We start from the raw sequence: 18,422 nt of genomic DNA, 5'->3' as shown, positions 1-18,422 counted from the left end.
CATGTAGTGTTTACAGTGTTCTGTACAGCCTGGGGATCTCTTCCCAGCTCTGGTCTGTCGACTGTGACCTCATTCATACTTCAGGCATTGCCTTCAAATCGTTCTGTCCCTTTCCATCACTCTCTCTGCAGCCTTCAACCATGTTCCATCAGAAGACCCAGTGCTGGCCACTGGCTGTGTGGTTTGATTGTACTTTATTTTGTCTGCAACCCCCCCCCCCCCCTAAACTATCCCTTCTTTCTGTTTCCCCACAGATTAATTTGATTTTGAGAGACCCCCCCCCCCCCCCGCCCACATGGATCTACGCCTCCACCTGCTTGTACTCCACCACCCCTCCGTTTTTGCTGTTCCCACATCCCAGATAGATGCTCCCCCCTTTGCTTCCGGTTCCCTCAAACGCCTCAAAGCTCTTCTCCTCCAGTGGCTTGCCAATCCAGGCTCCGTAGCCGTGGACGCAGAGAGCTTCAAAGAACCGTCGCTTGGCAAGTTGGAACGGCATGGCCGACATTTTGGCCTGAGCGTAGGAGGGCATAGAGAGGAGATCTGTGCGGCCGCACCTCTGGCACAGAGAGCGAAACAGGAAGAACAGGTTGGACTTGGACACGCGGGACATGACCTGTTTGTTCCTGAAGGGGGAAACATTTGAGGATTCATTAGTTATGTACTGATGAAGAACAAACTATCAGCATGTTAGTTGTGGAAAATGCATCACAAACAAAACCGTATCACAATTCTACAATACATGCTTTTCTCTGGTAGTCTTATGATGTGCAGTAAAGCAAAGGCTGAAAGTCTCTGGAAATGTTCTAAAGGTTTGTGAATAAATTATTGTACTCTACCATCTATTTTACGCAGGTACTTCAAATTTCTAGGGAGGAAGTGCATGAATCCATGGTAACTGCTAACAATCTAAATTCCTCTAATAATCATATAGACAAGAATTAAGAAGATTTGAGGAAAAAAGAGTTATGGTTTGCATGAGCAAAATTATGAATGTGGAACTTCTTATCTCAATTATGTCGCAGGGTGGTGGTGGTATCATGGTTTGTCTAACTTTTGCTCTACGTTGCCAGTGTTTTACAAATACCAATAAAAATTAGAATAATGCCAGTGATTTCATCTGTAAATGAAGAGAAAGTAACTGGGACAATGGGACAAGTACAAACAATTAGTTCTCACATCGCAGATATTTGAAGTACAGCGCGAATGGGCAATGATTGCATTGAAATGAGACTTGGGCGCACTCGGACTGCTGGGCCGGTCCATTAATTGGTAAAAGTGAGAAAGTTTACAGCTTCAGTTGGCCCAGATTGCATTCACATACAGATTTTTTGACTGGACCAAACAACGTCATGCAGTTGCAACAGATTGTTTTGGGAGCAGTATTGCACTGATCGACAAGAAAAAACGCACGAAGAAGAAAGTCCGTCTCATCGGGGTTTCTGTTGCTACTTTGGTGTTCAAAGTCGTGCACCTGCACCTCTTCATTACTCCACGTAGCCCCACAAGAGATTTTCAAACTGTTTCACCTTCAGATTCGCGCACTTACTGTGTTCTTCTTCTTCTACTCAAATGCGCTATTCTTACTTCGCGTCGTATGGTACGCTGGAAACGGCACGCATCCACACTGCAAGCGAACTGCTCCAGGGTCCGTATAAACCGTACTGAGATCTGCCGTTGTAACTGGGCCAAGGTACGGTCCTCTGGTCCAGGAAGGGTCCACACCGGCATGATCCACTCCAGAAACTGGACTCGTTCCAATGGTTTAGTGTGAAAGCACTATCAATCCTCCAGTAATATTAATTATAAACTGTATTTGAGGTTTGCAAAGCCCCAAAATTGACGGTATGGATGGGAATGTTGGCAGCACAGCTACACGATTTTCATAATGGGCCAGTTTTTTCTATGTGTTTTTTTTTTTTGTGAGGCTCTGATTGTAAAAGATTGTTTTATTGTCATTGTAAACATATTGTGATCAAATTTTAAGTCCATTGTGGACAGAAATACAAATGTATTGCTCATGTGAGAAGCCTTGATAGCATCCAACAGGAAGCTGTTCTGCAGGCAGGAATTAGCTGAAACCTGCAGGACTGATCAACACTTTTAAAGTAAAATGGAGTCGTTGGTTTTACTGGAAGCAAACATAAAATAATACATACGTACAATGCATTACAATATTGAAGACAAGACCAGGGAATTATCTTTTGTATTTATGCCATATAATTACCATTTTTTTATTCCCTTGTTTTAACAGACTCTGACAAAATTTTAAACTTATATATAAAATTTACGAGTGATTAACTGCATCAAGTTTGAAAAACAGCCTGACATGTATCTTCATTTTATGTAGCTTTAGGCTAAAGACAACAGACCTGCGAGGCTACAGGACAATGACATGTATAGTACGAACAAACAGCGATCAAGAGAGGTAACAGTGTAGTACATACCCATCTAGCTTTCCTTTGGTCCCATCCAGCACCTCTACGTTGTGCTGGTCTGGAAAGCTCCAGTTCACACTGGACTCCTTGGTCTTGCCTGTGTGCCTTGTGGAGTCGTAGACACTCACTCTGCCCACCTATAAACCAGCCGCGTCGTGCGTGGAAGAAAAAACATTTGGATCTAATTTAGTCATTAAATGCAAGTCAGCAATTTCTAACACTGATTCTCACACAGACAATTTAGTTGGCACCCCTGGTGAAGATCTGTAAAGTTGCTTAAATTATATGTATCTTTTACTGCAGCAGCATAATCTAGGAACTTTTCATTTTCAAGTTCATATTGCATGTTTCACCCGGGGTATAAATATGACGCGACAAAGAGGGCCATTTCTGTAAGCCACTGGCCATTGGGCACAACCTGGACCCATCTTTCCCCTGCAATCCTACACAGGTAAAAGAGCTAAGTGAATCTGCAAAGATCACTGTTGAAGAACAGCAGCATCCTGGGTCACCAAGTCTGGCATTTAGATGGCATCATTAGACACCATCTAAATACCAACTGGTTGAATGGGAGTGATGCCAGGGAAAATAAATGTCCGTCCGTCCTACCGTCACAAACATAAACACGAAGATGCTAAACTCCACTGGGAGTTCATAGCTTTCAGCAACAAACCCTCCAGGTGGTTCTGACGTGAAACAAAGGATGAATATGAGCAAAAGCACCCCAGTGAACAGAAGAGAAAGGTGTCAGAGAGGAGCCCCGACTCTGGACAGTCTGTGGATGCTGTGCAATAAGGAATAGTCAAATACCCCTCAGTGTGTGTGCTCCAGTCATGAGGGAGTTAAATGTTCTGCTATCAGCAAAAGGGGATGTTTTTAGGGCTACCCCGATTAGTCGACGTCTTTGATACAGTCAAAGATGCAGTCTCTTGGATTACATTTGAACTAAAGTAGAAAGATGTATTTTCCTTTGGCGTTGAACTCTGACTGACTTGAGACTTATTTTGTGTTTATTTTCAGTTCAGTTGCATCATATTTGACATTCTGACTATACAGAGATTTTTATGACATTTTATAGAGGCAGGTTAAAATCTGTTGTTCCTAAATCCCAACTAACCACTCTTTCTTTGAATTATTTTATTTGTAGTATTTTTTATGTTTACATTTAATATGTCCGTATATTTTGGCTCGTAAAGTGCAATATAAACAGATTTTTTTACTCAATTTTATTTGCAGACAGACAGACAGATAAGAGGTTAAGAATTTAATTGTATGTATTGCTATAATTTATCCTTTACAGTGCAAAACCTTGTTTCCATGTTATTCAGTAGGACGTAAACCAATGAAAACATTATGTGATGAGAAAAAGAAACAAATAAATAAAATAGTTGTAACTGTGGGGGAAATAATCATTTACATTATTCTAAAAATGCGTAAATATATTAATTGACAAAAAATGTTTAGTGGCAGCCCTAAAAGTATTACAGGCAGGGGTACCAGTAGGTGTTGTACACATGATTTCATGTAAAAAAAAAAAGTTTTCTACTTTAAAATTATGCAAAAAAATAAAAAATAAAAAAGATTATTTTATTTGAAGTTGTTTTCAAATCTTTTGCAGGGGTGCCAATAAATGCAGGGTGAAACCTAATTGTTGATAGTGATGTCCATTACAGCATGATTGATGTGTGTGACGGGCTCAACACACAGAAGCATACAAGCGATGAGTGCAACTGCCAGCTACTGGATTTTGGACAATTTTTCTGGCGGAACAACAGGAACCCTTCTGCTTTTTGTTAATTGATGGATGAGCCCCATTTACATACGACGAACAATGAAAAACAGCTGTGCAGGCACAAATAAGACTGCTTGGCTGCTTAATTCATTCATTTTGTGAGAATGCCCTCCATTTTTCTGATTTATGTCCATGTCCTGACTTTGAGGACAACTTGCGTACTTACCTCAGGGTGGTTTAGCGTGAAGGGAGCAGGGAGGCTCTGGGCGAAGGCTTCGCCGTCTCTGGCCAGTCGGCAGCAGACTGCACGAGTCAGGTGACCGTGGCTGTACAGGTAGCCTGACATAATGCAAGACATAAATCTGTCAGTGAGGGAGTAATTCCTTTGAGATAATAACAACCATCATCCAGCAGCATGATTTACCCAGCGTGATGGACCTCAGGTAGATGGGGTGCAAGAAATGAGAGAGTAGTGCCCCCTGCAGGCCCAGCACGTTCCAGCGCATAATTTTATCACTGCAGCTCATGGTCCGCAGCCTTTCTCCATGCTGGATACCATCCCAGGTGGGGACAATGGCACTCGACTCTACTGGAATGGTCCCCTCACCTGGAAACAGCAAGAGAGAGAAGCTTTACGTCTTCCAAAAAACCAAGGAGCAGCATCGATTACTTCAATATAAAAAGAAACATTAAATCTCATATAGTAGATATAAAAAGGTTACAGATACCTGTCAAAATGCCATGTTTTTGTGATGTAAAATATGAGACCGGGACACATTATTTTTCACCTTAAATGTGACCTCTAACCTGTACAGCTCAAGTCAAACACAAACTGAAATGTTTTAGAGGGAAAATAAAAAGGTAAAAATCTAAATTAGCATGACTGCATAAGTTTACACACCTTTTATAACTGAATAGGAGTCAAGAATAAACCATCGATCTGATTAATGCAAAATACACTTCAGCTGTTCTAGTGTGGGTCAGACGTTTCCAGACATTTACTTTGTTGCATCCCACAGAAAACGTAATGGTCTGCAAAGAGCTTTCAAAGCATCAGAGGGACCTCACTGTCAAAATGCATCAACCAGGAGAACAGCACAAGGGATTTTCCAAGGCATAAGATATGACATTAAACACAGTGAAGAATTGGAGAAAATATGGTGCAACAGTAACATTACCAGGAACTGGACATCCCACCAAATCTAATGAAAAAATGAGAAGAAAACAGGTCAGCCAGGCTGCCTGGAGGCCTACAGGATCATCGAAGGAGCTGCAGGGGTTTCTGCCAACTGCATGCTGTGTAGAACATGTGACTGTACCTCCCAACATTAGCCAGGCCCAATTTTGCAAAAACATATTTGACATCTCCTAAAACCATGTGGGAAATGTATTATGGTCATAAGATTTTGGCCACTATTCCAACAAGTATGTTTGGCACAAAAACAACCCTGGGCATCACCGAAAGACGCACGGAGAAGCATGATGGTGAAAGAATCATGCTTTGGGGTTGCTTCTCTGCAGCTAGAACTGGGGCAGCATAGTAAAGGTGAAAGGAATAATGAACAGTTACCAAACAGAGAGATGCAACAAAATCAAAAGGTGCTTCAACAAAGAATTGGTTTTAACATTTATGCAACCACATAAATTTCTCCTTTAAGAAAATATATATATCACCATTATAGGTGGAAGAAGTTCCGAAATTATTTCCCTTGGTCTCATTTTTAACATCTCAAACATCTGGTTATTTTAACTAGTTCTGACATTTTTATATCCACTGTAGTGTCACACATAGACGGTTTCATTTGAAATTTCTGTCTGACCGTTCTCCACTTTAGTACGAAGCTTGCCCTGCTTTGCATTCTCAAAAAGAGGCTTGTGACCCTGGACTTCATCTCCTGCCTCACTGCATGACTTATCGAACAGAGCTCCATCCCCACAAGGCGCTGTGCTGTGGAAGAAAGAGCAGAAACAAATGACCATTAAATATGATCTCAAAATAAGAGGCATTCAGAATGAAAACAAACTTATCAGAATAAAAGGTTTAGGTAGAGGCCCCAACCTGATGTAGAGGTGAAACGTAATGTCAGATTTGATCTTGAGTTTGTTCTCCTCTGCGGGCTCAAAAATGCTGTCGTCTGCTCCATCACAGTGCTTGAGCAGCTCGCTGTACAGAAACCTGAGCAGAAAGGAGACGGTGAGCTACATCTCAAAATAAAGTCATGCAGGCTGGTTCTGGGAGAGGAGGGCGTATTTTTAGAAATGAGGGAGAAACATCGATAAAAGGAGAACGGTATCAATTCCTACCGAATAAATCCCCTCCTGGAGATGATTTCAGCATGGCAGTCATTTACAGTCTCCCCTTTAAGGCTCAGCTCCTCTCCTTTGACACAACGATTTCCTGACAGAAAGAAAACCCAACGCATTTAGTGTCAACCAACGTGACAACCTAACGCCCCTGAGTTCTTCTATGACCCAGTTCTGTTTTGTTTGTTACACTACAGCGCCTTGTGAAAGTATTCAGCCCCCTTGAACATTTCAACCTTTTGCCACATTTCAGGCTTCAAACATAAAGATATAAAATTCTATTTTTTTGTGAAGAATCAACAACAAGTGGGACACAATCATGAAGTGGAACGAAATTTATTGGATATTTCAAACTTTTTTAACAAATAAAAAACTGAAAAGTGGGGCGTGCAATATTATTCGGCCTCTTTACTTTCAGTGCAGCAAACTCACTCCAGAAGTTCAGTGAGGATCTCTGAATGATCCAATGTTCTCCCAAATGACTGATGATGATAAATAGAATCCACCTGTGTGTAATCAAGTCTCCGTATAAATGCACCTGCTCTGTGATAGTCTCAGGGTTCTGTTCAAAGCGCAGAGAGCATCATGAAGACCAAGGAACACACCAGGCAGGTCCGAGATACTGTTGTGGAGAAGTTTAAAGCTGGATTTGGATACAAAAAGATTTCCCAAGCTTTAAACATCCCAAGGAGCACTGTGCAAGCAATCATATTGAAATGGAAGGAGGATCAGACCACTACAAATCTACCAAGACCCGGGAATCTGTGGAAAGAGCTGAAGACTGCTGTTCACGAACGCTCTCCATCCGACCTCACTGAGCTCCAGCTGTTTTGCGAGGAAGAATGGGCAAGAATTTCAGTCTCTCAATGTGCAAAACTGATAGAGACAAACCCCAAGAGACTTGCAGCTGTAATTGCAGCAAAGGATGGTGCTACAAAGTATTAACACAAGGGGGCAGAATAATATTGCACACCCCACTTTTCAGTTTTTTATTTGTTAAAAAAGTTTGACACATCCAATAAATTTCATTCCACTTCACGATTGTGTCTCACTTGTTGTTGATTCTTCACAAAAAATTAGAATTTTATATCTTTATGTTTGAAGCCTGAAATGTGGCAAAAGTTTGAAAATTTCATTACTTTCGCAAGGCACTGTACATGCGCTTAAGCAAATAAAAAAACAGAACAGGCAAAAATGCAGTGACAACACTTTGTTTTTCATCAACCCAACTTTGGTTATAGGACATGAATTTACCTGTTCCAAGGCTGACAACAGTTCCCAGTCCCTCCCCTCTTCTCATGACGATGGTGGCCAGAATCTTGCGTCCCAGAAGGCTGTGCTGGATGCGGGTGGTCAGGGCGTTGAAACGCTGGTGGCTCAGCATGGCTATCTGGTCGTGCAAAGTGCTGCCACTTACTGGTAGCTGCAAAGGAAGACATTAACCAGGTGTTTTAAATTATATGTTGCTATAAATATAGTTCAGGTCTTGAGTTCTGGAGACGCAAACACTCAAACCAATAACCTGCTTTAATATTGAATGAATAGGGACTGTGTAGAAAACTGCATGAACGTGACAAGGTTGTGCAATTTACAGTAGGTGATTCTAGTGGCAGATATTTCACAATTTTTGAACTGGACATTTTTGCTGTGATCTCAAAGGGATAGTTCAGGCTTTTTAAAGTGAGGTTTTGTTAAAAGGTATTAAGCAGATAATATCCTACCTGCAGATAACCCTCGAGGCATTTTCATTATGTATAAATCCAAATAGTAACTCAACCTGCAATAATATCGACTGTTGCATAGAATAACCCTTTTCTGAGCAAGAACATCATATTACTCATCATTAAATGGCGGAGAACAAGATTAATCCAAGCCAGACTTACAGACTCATACCTGCGTTGAAATCCATTCTATAGTGATGAGGAAATCTTGGCATCCTTGTGAACATACTAGGTTATCAGTGAGGTAGCCTTAGAAGTTACTGAAGATCCAGATTTGCCATAAACTATTTTGGAACCAGTTGAGCTTTCTAAGTCATCAGAACTATTAGCTTCAACTTGTATGTTAAGCCCCATCCAGGTTATACTGTAATAATTAGCTTGAAGAGTTTCTGTCAGGTTTCAGAGTTCATCATATCACTGAAACAGCATTTTTGAAAGTCACTAACAATTTTCTCATGGCCTCAGATAATAGCCTCTGTACTCGTCCTGTTAGATCTCAGTACTACTTTTGCTACAATATTAACCCACAAAGGTACAAAAATGCTGCAGGGATCCAGGGAACGGCACTATGCTGCTTTAGATCATTAACTATGTCAGATTCGATATTGTTCATGCTGATGTTAAATCTTTATGCTTTAGGGTTACTTGTGGAGTACCACAGAGTTTAGTGCTTGGGCCAAATCCATTTATATGGTTAAATAATTGAGCAGGGTTTCTGCTACATGTAATTGATCATGGTGCACCGCCACGGCAAAATAAACCGACACACCTTCAAAACAAAGTTTATATATATAGATATATATCTATATATATATATATATAGATATATATATAGATATACACACACACACACGTTTAGCTAGTTATTCCCCAGTCAGGAATAGTAGATTAATATATTTTATTATTTAAGTAAAAAAAACTTACGCTACACATAATCTGCTCTTGTGTTTGAACTGTTTCTGTATTCCAATATTTGCTGCTTTTGTCACATGTTGACTCACTAACCCAACAACTCCTGTGAAGCTGGAGATTTTTTGTTGTATAATTAACGTGTTTTGATGGTGGATACCTCAGTTGGGATAAGCTCTCCAGTACGTGCTGCCATCTCAGCTTCTCCAATCAAAACCCGCAGCGCCGCATCTGCTGCTTCCTGCTTTCCCTGTTTCTTGTTGGAAGCGCAAACTGGAGGAAACCACCTTCCGCCCAGCTTGGCCTGGTAGGTAAACCTGAGCAGGAGAGGCAATCAGAAAAACATCTCAGTGCCCTATAGAGAAATAAGGATATCCAAGCCTAGACCTAGAAAGAAAAAAACAATTCAAACCAAAAAGGTTCACACTTACTTAGGATCATGTGGGGGTCCAGACTGGCTGACCAGGCGGATCTCAGCCGCAAAGCCACGGGCTCTGGCATACTCCAACAAACCTGACACAGCGTTGTTGTTCAGGTGATTGATGAGATCCCCGACTCCTGCCTCATGGGCAGCTTGCAACTCGCTCGCAGTTAGAGGAGGCAAAGAAGGACAGGTTGCCCTGGAAGCACCTCCGTCTCCATCAATGGGCGGGCCGAGGGGCAACTGAGGCTGGAAGACATGGGAGATAAATGAGGGGCGAGGCAGAGGAGACATGAAAGAGTCAGCAAGAGGAAGAGATTTGGCCAATTTTTTTTCTTTTTTATGTCTGTTTAGCATTTAGAGTAAATATGAGCGTTTAGGGCCTTGACATAGTATCTATACCCTTGTACTTTTTTACAGTTTGCCATTACAAAATCTCTAAAACCTCAGTGTAATTTTCTGTGATGTAATGTCAAAGACTAAGACGAAGTTCCGCATAATTGTGAAGTGGAAGAAAATGATGCAGGGTTTTTTAAGATTTTAAAAATCGTGATTTTAAAAAGTGTGGTGTGCATTTATATTGAGTAAACATCTTGGAGAACCACCTAACTCTGCAATTACAGCTGCAAGTCTTTTAGAGTATGTCTATATGAGCTTTGCACATCTAGAGAACTACATTTTTTCACCATCTCTGCTAAAAACAAAATAGCTCAACCTCAGTCAAAATTGATGGAAAGTGTTTCTGAACATTACTTTTTCAGTCTCATAAAAGATTCCCAGCTGGATTTAGGTCTGAACTTTGTTTAGGCCATTCTAAGACATGAATGTTCTTTGATCAAAACCTTTTCACAGTAGCTCTGTTTGATGCTTAGGGTTGTCCTGCAGGAAGGTGAACCTCCAACCTAACTTTTCCACCTCTAACAGGTTTTCTTCCAGGATTGATTTGTAGAAACTAGATATGTTTAAACTGCATAACAACATGAGCTCCTTCACATTCTCTTTCTATTTGTTACCTTGCTGACTTGAAGTTTTCCATCAGCCATTAATTCTTTAACAGCCTCCTCCGCTGCCAGCTGACGGGCCGCCTTCTTGCTCGGTGCCGAGGCCTCAGCAAACAGAGTCTCTCCAACTTTCACCCTAAACATGAACCTGCAAACAGGACAGCGAAGGCTAAAAAGCTGCAACCAAGAAGATACAGAACTCCCGGTAATGTTTGAAGATATAAACAAATGAGTTAGGGTCACGGTGACTCTACAGCTTACAGTACTGTACTTTTGTTTTTGTTTTAAAAAGGCAGGAAGCGACGAGAGAATAACACAAGTAGAGTTGCATCTCTCAGCCTAAAAACATCTTAAAGGGATGGATTAAACAAAAAGACAGGACGGACAAAGATGGTACTGTCCTTGTCAGATGACTAACGTATTGAGGACTGATTTAACTGCTGCTTCTATGAGGCAGACATGTGTGACTACAGAGAAAGTTAACCTCTGGACATGTAATGTGTGTGTGTATGTGTGTGTGTATGTGTGTGTGTGTGTGTAAGAAATCAACATCAAACAGAGATGAAGGAGCCAGAACCGTGGGTCATGTGGTGGGCCTGCCTGGCCAGTGTTAATGAATTCGATGGAGTTTCCACTGCGCTGGCTGTACTCCATCAGGACAGACACCGGATTCTTCCCACCAGGGAGGGACCGGGCTAGAGGCTGGCGAGGTCCCTCTGCTGAGCCTTCCACATTGTTAGACCCAAATGTCCCGCCTGCATTTTCAACCGAACCCTGGTGAAGAAACAGTGGAAAGAACTTAAGACACAACATAACATTTCTAAGGGCAATTTTTTATATGTTTAATATCCAGGGATATAAAAATTTATATAAAAAAATATCTCACACTGGTTTCTGGAGGTAAATCCAACATTTGGTCAACACCAGTAGCATTTGACTCCTCCAGTGTTCCGGGCCCTCCCTGCGTCTCTCCGATAAGTATACGCAGGGCAGCTGCTGCAGCATCCTTTTTAGCGACCTTCTTACTGGAAGCTTCTGCGACAGGAAACAGCTTCCCATTCAGCATCACCTGCATACGAAATCTAACCGAAGCAGCAAAAAATAACCCGTCAATGTACAGGGTTACAGCATATAAAGCATGCAAAAATGTTACATTTTCCAGACTCAAATGTTATTCATTTTTTTTAGCACTTTTTATAATATTCTGAATATTCTAAGTATAAAATTATCACCTTGAATTGCTTGAATAATAGTCTTATCTGCAGGTTACACAAATCCCAAAACACAAAATTTCTAAACTGTAACTCTTGTATTTGCCAAAAAAGGATTTGGATATCCGAATTCTTTCCAACTTATTGTTTTATATGTTAGCCAAAATTTCCAAATTCTAGCAGTTTTAGTACCTTTTGTGGCCTTTAAACAACAATCAGTCTAATAGCCGTCATCCAGTTTAATCTGAATTTGACGTCCAAAAAGTAGTAAAATCGCAAAAAACTAAATAATGATGAGGAAAATGTAAAAAAAAAAAAAAAAATCAAGGTGTGGTGAGGCAAGTCGAAGCTAAGTAAAGCCATTTAAATACTAAGCAATAAAAAGATCCACTGCATTTAATATGCATTATGTTTTGCATTATGCATTAATATTTTTCTGGAAAATGAAAAATGAAACATTTTTCCAGTTTCCTACCAGTCATAAGTTTGGACACACCTTTGTCTCTCAGTGGCTTTTCCTTACTGTTATTACACTGTAGATACAAAGTGAAGAAATCCAAACTATGAAGCTAAATAAATGGAATTATGTAGCGAAAAAAAAAAGAAATTCTGTGAAATAACTCAAAACATCTTTTATATTTTAAATAGCCCCCTTTTGCTTTTATTACTGCTTTGCTCTCTTGGCATTCCCTGGATGAGCTTCATCAGGTGGTCACCTGAAATGGTTTCTTAACAGTTTTGAAGGAGATCTCAGAGGTAGGAATCAAAATAAAGACAAACCCATTGAATGAGAAGGTGTGTCCACACTTTTGGCTGGTAGCGTATGATTACCTGAGGATAAATCTTTTACAAAGGTTGCTATGCCGAATAACAATTCAGTTATTTTCATTATTAATGCCACTTCATTAAGGCAGGCTTCTCCTCCTTTTAAGAGGTACTTCAAAGTGATAAACACTAGTGCAGACACGTAGTTGAAATGATGTATTTCACGTTGCTCCCGGTGATAAAAAGCATCAATCATGACTCGTTTTTCCAACTCTAACTCACATTTATTCAAGTAATTTACAGAATTATCCTTGCATTAAGCAACATGCTTATCTAAAAAAGTTGACTGACTAACCTTGGGTCATGAGAGGGTCCTGATTGGTCGAGGAGCAGGAACTCGCAGTTTTGGCCCAGATACTGGGCATACTCCATCAGGCCACTGACGGGGTTCTTCAGCCTCACTTCCTGTAGTTTGGCCCACAGGTTTTGAGGAGGCGGTGCAGCCACCGACACAGCAACAGTTCCCATGGCACCGTCCTGCTGTTCTGCCATCTTCTTAGCATCGGTCTCTCGCCGGATGGCATTGAGGAACTCTGGGATTTCGTCAGAGGCCCATGGTTGCTCACTGGGATTTTTGTCTTCAAACGACGTTACTGGTGGCTGCTGAAATTAGGAAAAAGTTAGTTTTAGTTTTTAAATGAGCTAAAATTTCCCACTAGGTAAAATAATAAACAAGCATGGGTTAAGTTTCCATTGCTGTGCTGAGAAAACTCATCTAAATTTATCAACAAAGCCTGTAAACCTACTTTTTGAGATGTTTAATCTGACAAACATATCTGGAAACGCAATAAATGTTTTGTTCTCAGTACGTGTTTCACTCAGGAAGATCATTGGTGGCGCACCGTCTCCTATCTCTATTCCCCATAAAAAAAATAAATCATCAGCTTCAGTTTAAATATGAACAAGGTGAATGTGACAATAGCTTAAAGCTTCATAAATCAGCGTTCACATAAACTGCTTTTAGATTACGGTTTTAAGAGAGAGGTCCTGTTTTGCATTGGCCCCTCTAAGACTAATTACCTTCAGGATTAACTGATCAGCTTTTATACGTTATACTAAATACGGCAAAAGAACTTAACTTTTCAACAGAACCTCACAACAGAAACCCTAGAATATTCCTTGAAAGTAAATAATAATATAAAGGATGAAACTTAACGTACCAGGACACTTTGAGTTTGCTCTGGCAGCCAATCCTCCAGCGGTGGCAGAGGCTCGAGGCCTGGTATAGGTGGTAAAGTTGATGGCAGGAAGACGGACCCTCCGGCATTCTCCTCTTTTTTGATTTCCATCTCCATCTCACCCCCAAACACCGGGGCACTCTTCGCAATTTTCAGGCTCCTCTCCATCCTCTCTTTGCGGTGGGCAGAAAGCTTCCACTTTGGAGGAGTGACATCACAATTTTTAACGACTTCACCTTGCTTCTCCAAAGCATAAAGTGTGGGGTTGACCTGCTTGGCATTTTTAAGACTCAGATTCTTTGCTATAACAAGAGCCGTTGCCTCTTCTGAACCTAGGAGATATTTTAAAATCTGCTCCTTGTGGTGTGCCATGATGGGACAATTAACGTCCTGATGGATGGAGCTAGTTGTGCTTGGATGATCTTTCTTGTCGTTCTCACTTTCAGCTGGTGGCAGGGCTTCTTCGGAGTCAGAGGACTCTGAAGATGAGCTGTAAGAGGAAGTAGATTCTGTGTCACAGTCCTCTTCTTTGACCTGTCCCTTGTTTTCCTTTTCTGGGTCAACCTCGGTTTCAGCTGTTTGTGGATCTTCTTTACCGGCACACAGATAGGAAGTTTGACTTTGACTATCAGAAACCCGATCTCCTATATCCCTGTACAGACTCCACAGAGGAGGTAAGAGTCCTTGCTTCGAAGCTCTTTGTGAGCGCTCCAAAGAGTAGAGAGCCTTGTTTACGGCCTTTTTGGGCAAACAAATTTTTTTGGCTAACACTTTAGCAGAGATACTCTCACCTCGCTTCAAACCAGCCAAAGCCCTGTGCACCTGTTCCTCTATGTCTGCCGTAAAGGTGATGTTAACTCTTTCGGATCTCGAATCTGCCGGGCTGCTGGAGGAAGAATATCTGTCAAACTTCCCTCTGCCTCGGTTGGACCAATTTTGCTGGAGTGACAAACCCTGAAAACGGTCACACAGAGAGTCTGTCTGGGGCCAACATTGCCTGTAGGAAGACTGATTGCTGTTGGTTTTGCCTTGAAACGAGTTTTGATTTTGGAATCGAGGGCCCGGGGCCCCTTGAGATGCTCCTGGACTGGAAGAGTATGGAAAACTCTTATTTTGGCTGTAGCCCCCTCGACCTCTTGGGCTGCCGCCTGGGTTTGAATATCCACTGTACCCTGGCTGTGACTGGTAAGGACAACTGGACGGCCTGCTGGATGCTGCCCCCCCTCCTCGTACGCCGGATCTAAACAGTGGCGCCTCAGAGCTCTGTCCTCTTAGAAATTCTACTTGTTTACAATGGAATGAATTTGGAGCTGGGCTGCCAACCTGACCCTGGTTATGTAGGCAGTCAGAGGTAGCGATCACTCTAATATCGCCTGGTATAGGGGGAGCAGATGGAAGTAGAGGAGGTGGTGATTGTATGGGCACTCTGGGACGGTTATAGTAATTTAGATTTGAAGGTAGATCTGGGTTGGCTCTGCGAAAGAGTGGGGCCTGACAAGGCCTGTAGTAGTTGTCCTTGGCCTGCAGGTGGGGAGGTGGATGTCTGTTGTAATGTTCTTTGTAAGGCCCTCCTCTACCTCTGCTCATAGCGCAGGGGTTGAGCTAAAAAGGGGCCCGGAGCAGCTCTCTGTTTGGTTTAAGGATCACAGTAAGCACTCAGACTGCAACAGAAACCCCAAATGAAGGAACCTTGGGTCAGGATGGATGCACACTGGAAGCACAAAAACAAAGCCAAAATCAGAACAGTAATTATAAATAGAAAGGTTAAAAGGAAACCGTCACATCAGCAAGCAACCCTTCAGCCTGCTCAAGTGTCCTTGGACAAGTTGGACAATCTATACTTCAAGGACACTGCTTCTGTCCTGAAATTCAGCACACCACTAAGTGGACAGTCTGAGGAGCTATAAACATAGACAGTAGGAAGGTACTTGCAGAGGTTTATCTCTGCTGCATTTATTTGCAGATTACAACACAGTACGTCTGCAAGGATACTGCAGAGGGACGTGCCATCATTCTGTGTCACACTGAAATGTAATCCCAAGGTAAAAGCAAATATATTAATAATTCAAAACTTCTTGTAGCTGCCCTGTATTACTTCTGGCTTTACCAACTAATGCGGAGGGTCAAGGATCTTATAATTCCCTCCGTCTAAACAAACACAAGAAATTATGATCTGAAAATCAGATTACACAGTTTAGATTTGTAAAAAGATTGATTCTGTGTTAAGTGTCATACCTGACAACACTCAGTTATGTCTGCATCAGCCAGAGTGACAACAAGAAGACACCCAATACTGAGTCAGGTTTCATCGCCTCTGGCCTGGTCAGCACAGCGCTGAGCAGGCCCACATTAATGGAGGACAATGCAGTGTTGGTTCATCAGAGTAACAAGGAGCGACAGGGGGCTGGCAGCCTGGGAGCCAAACATGGGCTGGAGCTGGCTTAATTTTGATCCTGATGCAAGGCAACATGTGACAGCCAAAAATACAACTAGGTATTTTTTTTCCAGAAATGTTTACAGCCAGGCCAAATCTGTGAACAAGGAGTGATGAATCAACGCTCCTGAACACCCCCTTTTATATGCAGTATGGCTGTAGAGGCACAGCAGTCTACATTAAGGGCCTTGCACAAGACATCAGATTACGAATCTCACCTTTAGACGATCAAATAGAGGAAGAAGATTTATTTAGTCAATTTGGTCAAGTTTAGACTTGCTGGATTTGAAGTCTTCCAACGTTCAAGTTAATTAATTCGAAGTTTTCGCAAAAAAACAAAACAAATTATTAAAATACTAAGGTTAAAGATAAAAAAAATCCCGACGCTAGATAGAAATAATAAAACGTGAGGCACGGTGAATCATCTCAAGAGTTAGATGTGTATAGTTCTGTCCGCAGCCCTCCAAAACCCGCTTATAAATACTGCATGTATGACGGTGAGCCTGCACCATGCGCTCCTGGCCTGCGACATTAAAGAACATCAGGAAACATGCCAGAAGGACAGAGGACAACATTAGGTTTCGTTTTCTCTTCTCTGTAAAAGTTAGGTTTTCTTTTTGTGTGTTTGTGTGTCACGTGATCAGCCAAGCCCCCCCCCCCGCCGGATATATAAGCAGCCCCACCTACACACAAACACACAGTGAAGCGTCAGAGTTCAGGGTCCCGCAATAAAAACTACTCTGATAATGAAGTAATACGTTTCAAAAGACATAAATGTGTCACCTGGCCGTTCCTGGCGGTAAGGCACAAATTACAGTCGGCTCAGAGCTTTTGATCTCAGGAAGCGTCGCGCGGGGAACATCACAGGAAATTAAACACGAGAATTTAATTCCGCACATCGTAATACTCCGCTTTTATTTTGAAAATATCGGGCGTCGCTGTTTCTCTTTGGGAAGCTCGAAAGAGCCTTTCTAAGCTTTTAATCGATCAAATAATAGGTTCACAACTCACAAACAACATTTAATAGAATGTGCAACGAGTGTAAAATAATTCTGTCCAAGTCTGACCTGTGTATGCACAAGTTTTCAAACTGGATCCCATGTAAAGCCAAAAAAAAAAAAAAAACAAAGCTTAAAAATTACCCTGTTTGGGGTTTTCAAAATTGAATAAAAGTGACGCAAATCACAAACAATATTTAATACCATATGCAGTGATTTTTGTTTAATCTAGCTCAAGTTTAACCATTCTAACGGGGGTGGATTAAGGGCCGTCAACACTAGTTAAATGCTGTGAAATATCCATTTTATCAGGAGCAAGATCGGCTGTTTTAGAGTTCAAAGTTTAAACAGTTATGATTACATTTATTCAGCATCATAAATCATTTGAATATTTCATTACAACTAAAATAAACTGCAATAGTTTAGTACGATATGGTCCGTTTCGGGTACGAGATGGGTTCGAAAGTGTGGCACACGTATTGACCCCGCGACCAGTGTAAAATGATGGAAAGTATTTACACGTGGAGCCTGCCTTGCAGGCAATTATTCCGCTTCATCATTTGCCTATTAAAATGCACTGAGCGAACAGGTATTTGACAGAAGCAATTTAAATATAACTTTGCAGTTTCATCGTCTTAAAACTGGAATCAACTGACTAAAATGTCAAACTGATTCATATTTTTTTATTAACAGGTCATCTTTTAAAAAAAAAACAACATAAATAGACACGTTATATAATACCGTAATACTTCCATTGATGTCTTCGTATTATACTAGACGCTTTTAAGCACAAATATACATATTTCACTTTAAGACTTACAGCTCATAAGGACTTATGGTTAAAACTACCAAGATACATTAAGCTCCTTATATTCAAACGATTATTATGTTTTAAATTGTGCCAAAAGCTCGCAGCAGCCGAATGAACATCGGTGCTCCTCCAAGCTAACGTTAGCCATCCTGCTAGCTCCGCTCCGCTCGCTGCACCATTTCCCGTCCCCCCGCCTGCTTCGCCCCCTCTCCAATGTTTGGAAACCACCAAAACAGCGAACTATTCCTCAACAAATTATTTGAAAACATTAACCAGCTTTAAACAATTACCTGAACTCGCCTCACTCCTCCCACTGCGGCTGGTTATTTCAGTGAGTGAACTCCGTGACAAAAACAATCAAATGCCGACGCGCGGAGATGCGATGTTCTGGTTTGCAACTGGAGCCAACGGCAGCACCGTCGCATGTGAGTGACGCAAC

At 41.5% G+C, this 18,422-nt stretch overlaps 1 protein-coding gene across 3 annotated transcripts; it reads right to left on the bottom strand.

Moving 5' to 3' along the window:
- Positions 1-296: 296 nt before the first annotated feature.
- Positions 297-18,422, bottom strand: adar (adenosine deaminase RNA specific). 3 transcript variants are annotated; one of them, XM_047361588.1, is made up of 16 exons: positions 18,274-18,422; positions 13,723-15,451; positions 12,858-13,165; positions 11,413-11,608; positions 11,104-11,300; positions 10,539-10,674; positions 9,536-9,774; positions 9,265-9,421; positions 7,729-7,897; positions 6,475-6,568; positions 6,230-6,346; positions 5,991-6,118; positions 4,595-4,777; positions 4,397-4,509; positions 2,448-2,575; positions 297-626 (listed from the first exon to the last, which is right to left on the bottom strand). In XM_047361588.1, the coding sequence occupies exons 2-16, from the start codon at positions 15,325-15,327 to the stop codon at positions 302-304; spliced, it is 4,095 nt and encodes a 1,364-aa protein (XP_047217544.1). In that variant the 5' UTR covers positions 15,328-15,451; positions 18,274-18,422; the 3' UTR covers positions 297-301. The 3 variants fall into 3 exon arrangements, with proteins under 3 accessions (XP_047217544.1, XP_047217546.1, XP_047217545.1); XM_047361590.1 differs by having other exon boundaries at positions 12,858-13,162; XM_047361589.1 differs by lacking the exon at positions 18,274-18,422 and adding an exon at positions 16,393-16,692.

The sequence above is a fragment of the Girardinichthys multiradiatus genome, chromosome 3, assembly GCF_021462225.1.
Source record: "Girardinichthys multiradiatus isolate DD_20200921_A chromosome 3, DD_fGirMul_XY1, whole genome shotgun sequence".
NCBI classification, from domain to species: domain Eukaryota; kingdom Metazoa; phylum Chordata; class Actinopteri; order Cyprinodontiformes; family Goodeidae; genus Girardinichthys; species Girardinichthys multiradiatus.
The sequence above is the reverse complement of the archived record's forward strand: the minus strand, read 5'-3'. Positions and strand labels throughout refer to the sequence as shown.